General features: G+C 41.5%; 1 protein-coding gene across 3 annotated transcripts in view; it reads right to left on the reverse strand.

Annotated features, from left to right (window-relative positions):
- Window positions 1–12,393, reverse strand: part of REXO5 (RNA exonuclease 5) — a 25,983-nt gene continuing 13,590 nt past the window's right edge. For 2 of the 3 annotated variants that reach the window (XM_074965328.1, XM_074965327.1), the window contains 15 exons: window positions 11,490–11,639; window positions 11,187–11,275; window positions 10,165–10,280; window positions 9,373–9,511; window positions 8,512–8,606; window positions 7,008–7,110; window positions 6,197–6,333; window positions 5,709–5,817; window positions 5,214–5,324; window positions 4,968–5,105; window positions 4,339–4,431; window positions 2,876–3,095; window positions 1,987–2,189; window positions 1,070–1,179; window positions 1–180 (listed from right to left, as the gene is read on the reverse strand). In XM_074965328.1, the coding sequence (XP_074821429.1) occupies window positions 111–180; window positions 1,070–1,179; window positions 1,987–2,189; window positions 2,876–3,095; window positions 4,339–4,431; window positions 4,968–5,105; window positions 5,214–5,324; window positions 5,709–5,817; window positions 6,197–6,333; window positions 7,008–7,110; window positions 8,512–8,606; window positions 9,373–9,511; window positions 10,165–10,280; window positions 11,187–11,275; window positions 11,490–11,639 (1,883 nt within the window). In that variant the 3' untranslated portion in view covers window positions 1–110. The remainder of the gene's footprint in view (window positions 181–1,069; window positions 1,180–1,986; window positions 2,190–2,875; window positions 3,096–4,338; window positions 4,432–4,967; window positions 5,106–5,213; window positions 5,325–5,708; window positions 5,818–6,196; window positions 6,334–7,007; window positions 7,111–8,511; window positions 8,607–9,372; window positions 9,512–10,164; window positions 10,281–11,186; window positions 11,276–11,489; window positions 11,640–12,393) is intronic. The other variant, XM_074965329.1, reaches the window with a different exon arrangement.

Here is a 12,393-nt window from a genome sequence, read left to right on the forward strand (position 1 = left end):
TTGAATTTTTATTTTTGAATGTTAAAAAAGTACATGGGCAGAGCCTATTGTTCTTGGGGGACAGAATTAATTTAAAAAAGTCTTAAAAGACATTTGTAAAACCTGGCAGTCTAACAGGCACTACTCCTGCTTTCTTCCTTTATTCCCATCAGACCAAGGCCAGAGAATGATCCATAAACACTGCAACATAAAGGAGAGAAATCTGTTACTTCTGTTCTTCAGAGCAAATGGTCAGTTGCAGTAAGCTCGCAGCTAATCAACATTCATCATGATGACCCCAGCTAGCTTCAAGAGGCTGAAAACTAGGCTGTGGTATTGTAGGGAGCTAGGCAGATTTACCCAAGAAAAGCTGTAATGTATTCTTTACAACAATAAAATGTATCTGGGGCTAGATTCTCCCTTAGGTGGGAAAGCCACAGGAGGGTCAACGCTCCTTGGTATGAGAGGAAACTTCTCCCAAGACTGGACAGTGACTCCATTCTCTGGAGCTAGGGAATACGCTGAGAGTCATGGTCTAAGGCTGCCATTCGGTCCTTGCTGGTGGAGCTACCTCCCACAGCCTGTTCTGCCAATGGGTCTGATCCTTGCAGCAGGCACCCTTGTTACGGGAGTGCTTGAAGCTCATTACTAGCAAGACTGGAGGGCATGAAACTACATTCATTTAAAATAGGACGGGGTGGGGGAAGAAACCCGTAACAAAGACAGCAAGGCAAGTGAAGGATGACAACTGAAATGAGAAGAATTTCCTTGGCAGTTTAGCAAATTGAGGTATAGAGGCCTAATCTGAGCCTCCAACATATCACAATTGGTTTCAATGCTCTGGCTCAACTAGAAGTTATAGGCCTGATGCAGTATTTACTGAATAAAATTTTATCCAGTACGCATGTTATGCAAGAAGTCAAACTAGATGATCCTCATAATCCCTTCTGTCTTTACAAGCTATGATTCTATGAAGAATCCCCTCCGCCCCCCTTGTCCAGTGTTAAATTTCATTGTAATGCAGGAAATACTAACTTGCTTGACAATACGCTGTTCTCTGGCTACTTTGAAAACTATTTGTAAATATTACCTGTTCACACCTGGCAACAGAACAACACAAAGTGTATTATTCTCCAGACTTCTATAAAGCTTTTTGATACTGCGGTCTAACTTCTTCAGCTTTTTCCTTATGTCTTGCTCCTGTGTAGAATGGGAACAAAATGGTACTAGTGTTAGATCCTATTGTCCTAGGTTTTATCAGCAATTCAAGTATGACTGCTGTCTTAAAAGCAGCTGGACTCAGTTCCTACTGGATGTGAATGTACAACATGCAAACCAGCAATCTTTTGTTGGCAGTCTCTGTGACCAGTGTCTGAATGGCCATGGATAGATAGTTGGTACCTTATCTTGTCATTCCTAGATGGTCTCTCCAGGTTGGAGTTGAAGCATGGTGACTGGGAAGCTGCGGGGAATCATAGGACTGTTGCAAACTGATTTGCAATTTTATCAAGTAAAGATTATTTGCTCTTTTCTTAGAGGTACTCAACCATGGAGATTCCCATCAATCTATACTCTTTATTAACAGCCATCCCCATTGCATGTGACCCCCTCTTTTTCATGTTTCTCCCCATATATTTTATTTTAACACTGGGTCTTTTTGCTTTTGAAAAATGTAGGTCTCTGCTTCCTGTGTAGCATTGCATTCTGCTGAAACCAACTGCACTGGTCTTTTGAATGTCTGTTTAACAGATTCTATATGAAAACATGTAACACATTCCATCTTCAAGCTGCTTTACAAATATTAATTCATTCTTAACCACCCCTCTGCCCCAGAATAAGGTAAATCCATTCTATAGACAAGAATCTGAAGTTAAAAATTTTGTCCAAAGCCATAGAAGGTCAGTGTCTGACCTATGATTGGGAAGTCTGGTTTCCCAGCTCTCAGAGCTGTATTCATTCCACTCTACCTTGCCTTATGATTTATTGTGACAAAGGTATTTAACTCACAGAGGTAGATAGTTGTTCCTTTTTCATGTGTAGGATGTGATGTACCAGCTGAATAGGCTTCCCATCATTATAGTCCATGTGACAAATCCATCTGTGGAGGTGGCTAGAAGTGAGAGCTTTCCTACTTTGCAGTTGGCTGCCTTTAGCTCCTTGCCTGTTTATATCTTGAAGAGCCTCTAGGGCACTTTCTGAGGTTTGAAACTCTTAAAAGAAGAACAAAACAAAACCAAGTACCCTAGGTCAGTAGTCATAGTTCAGAAAGCAAGTGCTACTCTGCTTTCTCAGCACCCATAGGGCAAAGCTATGGCATATGGGAGACTAGGTCTAGAGTCACTGTTGTAGCACAGTCTCACAAGGGGATTATTGTCTTCTGCTTCAATCTAAGCGTCGGACTCTATAGAGCCACAGGTTCAAATTCCAGTGGAGTTTGTTCAGCATTTCAGCCATCCCTGGGTTGGTCAGCTGAATTCAATACAGCTTACTGGCTGGATGTCTTTTTAGATGAGACCATAAACAGAGTTCCTGACAAACAAGCCATGGCACTTTGTCAGATTGCAGCCTGCATGGCAGCCATCTTCTACCCCCGAGGAATTTCAGTGCTGGAGTGGATATATAGTTTGAGAAGCACTTCGGGACGCCCCTAGATGCAGGAGCTATTAATATCTAAAGTAGTATTAATTTTTTAAAAACTCCTGTAAGTTTAAAGCAAAATGTAGCTACATGGGTGACAGGGATTAGGCAGCTGGCTAGAAACCATCCAATGGCAACGCATAGTGTCACCTTACTCTGAGCTACAGGGAGTATAGTCCCACTAACTTCAACGGGAGGCCCAGGTGAGAAGTGTCTGCAAAATTAGGCCTATTGGGTGTCGTGTGCTACATTTACTTACTCAGGAAACAGTAATTTCTGTGCTTCCCACTTTTGAGATCCCTAGGCCAGAAAAGAGCTTGCAGGTCTTTCAAATGACTGAATTTCTCTTGCAAGTCTGTATCAGTTAGGGTTTTCTTCACCCCTGCCACATAAATCACACCTTCATTTTCAATATCCATTTCTAGCTCTTTTATCAGCATGTCACAGTCTAGCATCATCACAGTGACGGGTCTCTGAACCTGGGAGTATCAAATGGAAATACATGTAATGTTGCAGTCTGAGCTGTTTTAGGGACTATGGGTCTCAGGAATTCTACCTTCTATTTACAAATTACATTTTTTTCCCCAGAAATCTGACAAACAAGTTTGTCTAAAGAAAATGAATGCAGCTGCACTTCTCTAAACATTCCTTGGGTTATGTACATTACCTGGAGGGGTTAAGGTCACTAGCTGAGCCAATTAACTCCCCAGGCTGCACCTGGAGGAGGAGCCAGGGAGCAGGGATTAATTAGATGAGGCTCAGCTGGATGGGAACAGAAAGGGCCTGTACAAAGCCCAGGAGTTGAGAGTAACTAGGGGCTGCAGAAAAGCAGAATACCATCAACCCTGCGGGGAGTGTTTGGCACTATAGAGGGTAGTGCACAGTTACTCCCTGGGAGGAGGGTGTTTGGGCTGGAGAAGGGGAGAGTGCCAGAAAGGTAGGAAAGGCTATAGAATAGGGCAGACCTAGGCTGCTGATGAGAGGGCCCTGGGACTGGAATCCGGAGTAGAGGGCGGGCCTACGTTCCCCCTACCAGTCACTGGGGAAGTGGCACAGAGCAGGCAATGGAAGCAGACTGCCTGGGACAGTTTGTGCTAAAGATTTTGATACCCCAGAAGGGGGAAACATGCATGGTGACCTTGCCGGTGGGCCACATCATGAAGAAGGAGCACCTGCAGAGACAGGCTGAGCAACCACCAAAGCAGCACGCAGCACCTGGAAGGCACTAATCCACCAGAACAGCCAGGAGGTGGCACCCCTAGCAGTGAGTGGACCCCATCATGGGCAGATAATCTTAAATGCATCGCTTATAATTAGATGGTAAGAATCTAGTACAAGGAATTACTGACTATATACCATTTTAATAGATAACCAGGTCTAGACATAGTAAGATTGAGACTAGGGTGCCATGGCAACCTTAACTAATACAGTCATTGAGGACATCTAGCAATCTGAACCCTAAGGAGGGTTTACATTCAGAACATAGGACTGGGTTCTTACACTGATGTGCTATACAATCTAGGGGAAGTCACAACCTTTCTGTAACCAAAACTCTCCATCTGTAAAATGGTTTTAATTACTTCTGTAAACTTTACAGGTGTTGTGAGGTCTAGTTCATTAATGCTGGTAACATTCTTTGAGATCCTTTGATGAAAAAGGCTATAAAAGTACTTCATGTCCTACGCTGAACAAAATTCAGGCTTTTAGCACATGCTTCTATACCTTAATGTGGGACCCTGCAACATCAGCTCCATTTAGACTTTCCATAGCAAGTTGAGCAGCTTCTAATACTTCATACTGGATACAGATGTGGGGCTTTTAAAAGGAAGAATATTATGCTGAGTCTTCTATTACAATTATAGCATCCCTCTCCTTTCACAAATAAGTATTTATCACGTTGTTGGAAAATATCCTAAGAAGCCTTTTATATTCTATATGTAATACTTTAAACACACAGCATTAAATAGGATGTTTCATTGCTTTAACTTAACTCACAACCCATGGGTTTGCCATTAAGGGCCTTAATGCTCTTCCCTCCACTAAGGAGAGAAAATCTCCATTGCCCCAGTATAAGGCTTCTTATCCTGGACTCTTATGCTACAGTTTCTTTGAAAGAGCAGTCTTTGAGCTAGTAGCACAACAAAGGTGGAGTTAAACCATGCTGGCTGTTTACAACAGCATTTCCACAATGAGTTCTTGGTGGTGCTGACTGCACTGCCAAACAAGCAGACCAATCCATGTTTTAAGTTGTCCCGTCTCCACCCCTGCACTGAGCCACATCTCCTAGTAAAACTAAACGGTGACTTTGCATGTCAGCAAGTTAACACAGTTAAAAGGATTCTGTTATTCACCTGGTGTGTTTCAGTGAGCACAGTAAGTGACTGGATAGGACCACACTTCTTAAATTCTCTCCTTAAAGACTTCAGGCAAAAGTCTTTATCAAATGGACCCGCATAGACAGTCAGCATGTCAGCTAGCTGGATTCTCATCTATAGGAATACAAGTTAGTGCAGGGATTTTACAAAACAAAGAATCTGAAAAGTCCTGGGTCCCTCTCCAAGCTCAGCCTTAAAGAATGTTCTAAGATATAGCTTTACCTTTTCACAAACTTCAGCAACAAGGTCTGGTGCATCATGCGCTGAACGCAAAGTGAACTGAATGACACTGAATGAGGACAGAGGAACTTCTTGTATAGCTCTTTTAAGTATCTACCCGGGGGAAAAAATTCACACAGTGAATTGGTCAAGGTGTGCAGTCAAGTGGTTAAAGCAGGGGACAGCAAATAAGAACTTTTTAGTTTCTAATTCCCAACTTTGCCTCTCGTTCTGTGGGTGACCTTGGGCAAGTCACTTCACCTATTTGTAGTTCCTGTTTACTTGCCCATAAAATGGGCATATTTCAGGACAATACAGGATCAAAATGTATTTCCAAAGATGACAAAACCGATTCATCCAAGGAAGCATTAAGACTGTTGCTGACATTTAGCATTTTAGGTTACTCAACTATTTTAAACGCAAAAAACCACTCAAGAATGTGTTGAACTTCTATTTCTTAGATACATATTTAGAACAATCTGTTCTAAGTTCACTTACCTGTTTGTTTGAAGTGCTCAGACTGTTCTGACACAAGCCAGAGGAGGCTAGTTCCTTTCTGCTCAAAAGGAGAGTTTTCTGGCCAGTAGCATTCAAATGGTCTAAAAAACTAAGAGAGTCATGGTAAATATCAACTCATCTTTAAAACTAACTCTTAGTTTACACTGAATTAGAAACCTTTGAGAAAATATTTGTTAAAGAAAAATGCTACAGTTCTCCTTGGAAGATAATTTTAAAAACTAAAACTTCCTACTGCCTGAAAATAATCATCTTGTATTACAAAAATGACAATAACATAAAATTCACTGTTGTGAAGTAATCTAAGCCTTTTAATTTTTAAAAACTGTTAGATTAGGTGTGACTCAATAGCAAGTAATATATTTTGAGAGGAAGAGAAATATAATTTTGATATAAAACAATGTATTAATGATTTCACAAAGAACTGACACCAACATTACGGCTGTGTCTGCATTGGGAAGTCCTCCTACCATGGTTTGGGTATGCTTGGAGGTTCACTTGAATGCTTCTGGACTCCATTCTGTTGCAGTTGTAATGCAGATTTTTGCTGTGACGACTCCATCAGATTTGGGGCTGACAGCACCATCTCCAAATTTAGTTCTACTACCTAGAAAGACAAAAAACACACTAATTCCTTTTCAAGGTACTTTTCAAGCACACCGCATTCATGGGCATCAAACCAGCAATGTGTCTCCATAAAGTCCTCTCTGATTTAGAATTGGAAGCCAAGGTTTGGGGAGATAGAGTTGTGCATAAGAGCCAATCCACTGCAACTGTGAAAGTGTACACGTGCCTTAAATCAGCAAAAGGCATGGAAAAAGAACTGGAACCAAGATGGGTAATATTGAAAACAGGGAAAAGACCAGTAACATGAGCATAATTGAGAGACTGGAGGGATTAAAATAAAACAACCAGGATATATTTTGGAGCATTCCTGAAGATCAGCCAATTTCTACCAAGACTAATAAAGTGTCCAAATCCTTGTACACTCCACAAGTGGGGAATGCCACCCCCAGAGATGATGATAGCAGTCCTGATTCAGAAAAGCACTTTAACATGTGCCTGACTCGAAGCACATCAATAGGATGCTTGCATGCTTAAAGCATAATTATCTTCCTGGGTCAGGGCCCAAGTGCACAATTATTCTAATAAAAAGAAACCATGAAACAATCAACTTTTTTTTTCCTTTAGGAGGGCTACAAACTATATATATTGAGATTTTAAAGTCTTTTTTTAATAAAAACTAATGAAAATACATTAATATCCTACAAAGTTACATACTTTTCTGGGTCCCTGGTCAATAAAGTACTGAAGCAATTCAAGTGCAGCTTCAGCATCTTCTGTTGGATCATGACCAACTTTATTTTCACTTTGAATTTCCTTCCTAAAATGTCAAAGTAAAACATACAGAAAGATTATCAGTTTTCACACCCTAAATGATATAGTACCTAGTCTTTCGGAAGCCCCGTAGTTTGTTCTTTTCAGGTGGTATATTTATCCCTGTGCTCAAAGACTGCTGTATTTCAAGTATCTTTGAATCCGCGTTCTTCTTAAATGTTCCAAAAGCCATTGAAATAGATAAAGAATTTCTGCAATGTTCAATATTGCTTACAACTGTTAAAAGATTTCATAGATGCCTTGGGCTATATTGTGCTTTGACACACCTTAGCTATCTTTATCTTCAACTCTGCTAGTTTCCCCATCTCATCATTTGCATGTAGTACAGCAGTCTCTCCTCCCATCTCACCAAACCATTACTAGTAAAGAATATATTATGTCTACAAAACATACTATAGAATGTTTGCTGGCACGCTATGGAATATCATTAATAACTCAAAATAAACTTGTCAAAGCACACTTTCTGAAACATTACCCTTGCTTTCTGTGTTCACTTTCTTGCTAATTTGAAATAAGTCTCCTAGTCATTTGTGTGAATTAGACACGCTGAAGTGTTGAAAAAGAGTATCCTGGTCTCTTAGATGTAAGATTCAGCATCTCACAATTAACAGAATTAGAGGAAGAATAGTCCTGTAGTTGCGGCACTGGACTGGGAGTTAGGAGATCTGGGTTCGATTCTAGCTGTGCTACATAGTCACTGTATGATTTAGGGAAGTCACTTAACCTCTCTGCCTCCATTTCCTACCTGTAACACGGAGTAATCCTCTCTTTGTCATGTCCACTTCAACTGTTTAATTTTCAGGGCAGGACTCTTAAGGTAAGTCTACACTGCACACTCGCTGGCAGCAACATGTAGGGTATGTGGAGTCTTTCCCCATTGCCTCCTCCTGCTTGGGTCTTTCCCTGCTGCCTCCCCTCTGCCAGAGCCTTTCTCCACACCAAAGAGAGGCTCCAGCAGCAGAGAGGCAGTGGGTCACTACACTGCTAAAATAGCAGCAGGCACTGCTTGGGTGTGTAGAGAGCCATGTAGGGTACGGTATACTCAACTCACCTAAGCAGTGCCTCACCATCTACACTGCTATCTATACCTGTGCTTGGGGGGGCTTGTAATGTCTGTACTCAGCACATCGCCATAAGGAGTATGCAGTGTAGACATACCTTTACTGTGAATACATACATCACCTACTATTATTCTAATTCACATTACGTGTTATTTCATGTACATTATATAATCTGATTTTCTAAACATATTAAGTTTTAGATAAAAACACTCATGCACTTGGTGTAATAATTATGATTGGTAAAATATTACATGGTAGTACTGGTTATCCGTTGGCGTAAACTATGACAATACAGTTTAAAAAACAAAACAAAAACAAAACCTTACCCTAGAACAGCTTTTGCTAAGAATTTTAGCTTGAACCGTCGACCTTTGTGTCTGGCAAAAAGCAATGAGGTGTCAATAACGCTGGGATGTATCATCTGGAGAAGAGAGAACGTCATCAATAATATGAGTAAAGAACATCAGTATTATGGAATTGTGGTAGTAACTCCACAGTTAACACTGTGATGGGCTTTCCATTATTAGCCCATTCTTAACCCTGTGATAGCTTCTTATGTTCCCTGGGGGATAAGGAAGAATTGTGGTGAAATACAAGGAGAAGGGGTTGCAAATGCGGAGATAAATCCTCCTATGGGCTGGGTTCCCCAATTGTTTCCCCACGGACCCTCTGACTATTGGCCCAGATTCCAGACATAAAAAGAGGTCAACTTTTTGCATGTTCATCATGTACATACAGGCCATAGGTGCCCAACAAAATACCCTACACATTACCACAAGATGGGTCTAAAATCCCCCTCTACTTAACAAAAACTGGAAGAATGGGCACAGATTATGCTCTTGAGTTGTAGGATGATATGTTATGGTCGTTTAAATTTATCATATGAAAGATCTGTCTTTACCACAACACAATTAGGTGTACCCAGCAATGACTGAAGGGAAAGGAAGATATAGAGTTAAGGCTGCTGGTGAAGACTTTTACAGCTTTCTTACCTCTTGACTTTTGTGTTTTTTAGAAGTCCTCATATTTTAAACATATATTTTTACACCCTTATGCCATCTTAACAAAAGCCTGGTAAATAAGTGATTACAGCTCTAAACTAGAATTATTTTGTCTTCAAGTATGAAAAGCACCAGACAAAACAGGTCCAACAGGGCTGGGGAAAATCCTCATAAGAGCATGCTCACTTGTAAAGCGTGGAGGTCAGCATTTAAAGAGTGACCCACTAATACCGCATCACAGGGAAGTAATTTCTTTAGTTTGTCCTGAATCTCTGGGAGTTTTGTTTTCACTGGACGAAGAATCTTCCTTGTGATTCCTGAGTATCTTCAAAACAAAAATGGCAAATATAAACCAACATATTAGCAATTTCATTTACTAGAGATCATTTCAAGCAAGACACATAAAATACATAGATTACAAATGTGACCATGTCAGAATTGTAACTGTGGCTTCCTGTGTATAATATTCTGGTGTAAAGAGGACATAGTACAGGTGATTTATTAAACTGGTAAAGGAATGTTCTGGGGCCTGTTGGGAGAAGAAAGGCTGCTGAAAGTAGCAGAAGGGATTTTCCAGATGTGCAAAAGCGTGAAATTGGGCCCAATCTTAAAATTTCGGGGATGAAATGTAGCATAAATTTTGCCTGGTTTCATTATGAAAGTTCCACACAGCTCGGCTCTTGGTACCCCTGAAAGTCAGTGAAATGAAATACTTATTTTATAGAGCAGAGGCCTGGATTGCTATCTCATGCTCTTACTACACCATGTCTCCTATAACTAGCAGTAAAAGAGTAACCTGTACTGGACAGTAAAAGGGTAACCTGCGCTGGATCATTAATCTGTAATCCAGGCTTTTCTTGGAACAGTGCAGAAAGCTACGTGCAGCAGACATTCTTGAAAGGCCACATGGACCAGACTCAGTCTGAATGGCTCTCAGTTTTACAGGAGAGGCATGGAAGAAGTTTATATGCTGGATACCTGGTGAAGTAGTTCAGTATCTGGGTTTCAGGTTTTATAAGCTCATCCATGATGCACTGACCCTCTGCATCCACCAATGAGACTCGAGTTACTTCATTCCCCTTCTCAGTGAGGCACTAGCAGAAATAAGAATAAAAAGTCAGATCAGAAATCAGCACTGGGTTTATTGCCAATCAGTTGTCTCAAGAATACCAGTTAATTATTGCAATCAAAGCAGATTTTAATTGCTATCACCACTAAAAAGTTACTAACCTGGAAGATTTACCATCTATTACTAGTTTTTAATAGTGCAGACAGTTCTGATTAATCTTTGACGCTCATTACAATGTAGCAGGTGCACATGAAAGTGTAACACACAGTTAATCTTTAGGAGGAAGAATTGATCATACAGAATAACTTAGTACTTTACACCCAGATCGCCACAACTGACTGCATTTTGCAACTGCTCTGCCAAGAAGCGCTAAAGCAAGAGATGGGCCCACCTATTTAAAAAGGGTGCAGGTAATGCCAAAACAAGGCTCTTCTTCAAGAACCAAAGTGCATGAAGGGGCAATCCTCAGCATGGCACAGAGCCTGAATAACTGTGTTGCCGTTAGGGAGATGCATAGGGAGAAGGAATCCTCCCCCTTCCCTGTCTCTAGGGGGCTGCTGCAGCCTTTGCACACATGATCCTCCTCATGTCCACTCTGCAGAGAAAGGGACAGTATGCTTAGCAGTGGATCCGTCTGTCCTGTCTGGTATGTGGGGAACCACTGCGGAGCTGAGTGCTGTGCTGGGGGCATTAACTCATATGACTTAGCTATGCTGTATTTTTTTTGAGCTCTCTCTCACTGGGGAGGTTGCCCTCATGCTACTGACAGAAGAATTGCTGATGTAGATGGGCAGCTGGTGTCTTTACAACTGCGTTTTTTGGATAGAAATGCTCTCGAACAAACAGAGGGTGGCTGGCTTTATTTTTGGAGCCAGTGGAGGTTGTACAACTCATTTCCTAGCCTTCTTTAAGACAAGAAATATTTTTATACCATTTCACAATCCAGCCCAAAGAGGGGACTGCTGTCTGTTCTCGGGCTCTCACATTGTGTGTGGACATAATTCCCACACCCAGGGGATCCTAGAAAGAAAAATAAAGAGATCTGAGAACAAGAAGAAGAAATCTGTCTTATGTAACTCATCAGGTATAGATGAGGAGAATGAAAGTTTGAGATGACTTTGGTAAAGAGCCTCCACTCCTTGTGCAACTAAAACTCCCAGTGAAACCAATGGGATGTATTGATTTATTTAAGTGTATTAGGCTGGGATTTTTACCAAAATGTATGTGGCCTGACCTTCTAAAGGATAATCATATTTTCTCATCTCCTCCAAGGTTAGAATATAGCTGGTCAGACCATGCTTTTCCTCGCCATATTTCTCAATGATAGGGTCTTTTTGCAGGTCTGAGTTCTTAGGAATGTGTCCACTATAGGCAGAAGCTGAACCTATAATAAGAAATTGCACTTTTAAAAGCTGCCAACAAGTTCAAACAGTATTTCTTTATCACGTATAAATTACTGTAATTAACATGCACGTTTCACTTTGAAGGGTGGCAGAGTTGACTAGCGGTCAGAGCACTGGACTGGGACTCAGATGACCTGGGTTCTATTCATGGCTCTGACACTAACTTGCTAGGTAACCTTAGGCAAATCGCTTCATCTATCTCTGCATCAGTTTATCATCTGTAACATAGTGATAATGATTCTGCCCTGCTTTGATACATGCTAAATATTATAATAATTTAAAATTTCATCTTATCTGTGAGAAATTGTTGCTATTAACGCCTCAAAGCAAGCAGAAAGAGATCTTTCCACTAAGTCAGTGGGGCTCAAACTGTTTCAGTGCCCCTCCCGCCCTTTTAGTGCACAGCCAAGGCTTCCTCAGCAGTAGAGCTTGTGCTGAAGGTGAAGCTGGGGCTAGAGACAGAGAAGGAATGAGGGCGGGGCCAGGCAAGGGGTAGAGTGGAGCTGCAACTGGGGCTGGAGCTGGTCTGGGGTTGGAGAGGGAGTGAGGGCAGGGCAGAGTAGGGCCTGGAGCCAGAGCAGGACTGAGGGGATGAACAGGTTTTGGGGAGGAGTGAGGCTGGAAGCGTGGTGGTCCCTTCCCAACCCCGGTGGGGGCTGGCCCCCGACAAGTTCCTCTACAACCCCTAAGGGGGTTCACCCCACAGTTTGGGGACCACTGTACTAGGTGATACTA

The sequence above is a fragment of the Natator depressus genome, chromosome 10, assembly GCF_965152275.1.
Source record: "Natator depressus isolate rNatDep1 chromosome 10, rNatDep2.hap1, whole genome shotgun sequence".
NCBI lineage: Eukaryota > Metazoa > Chordata > Testudines > Cheloniidae > Natator > Natator depressus.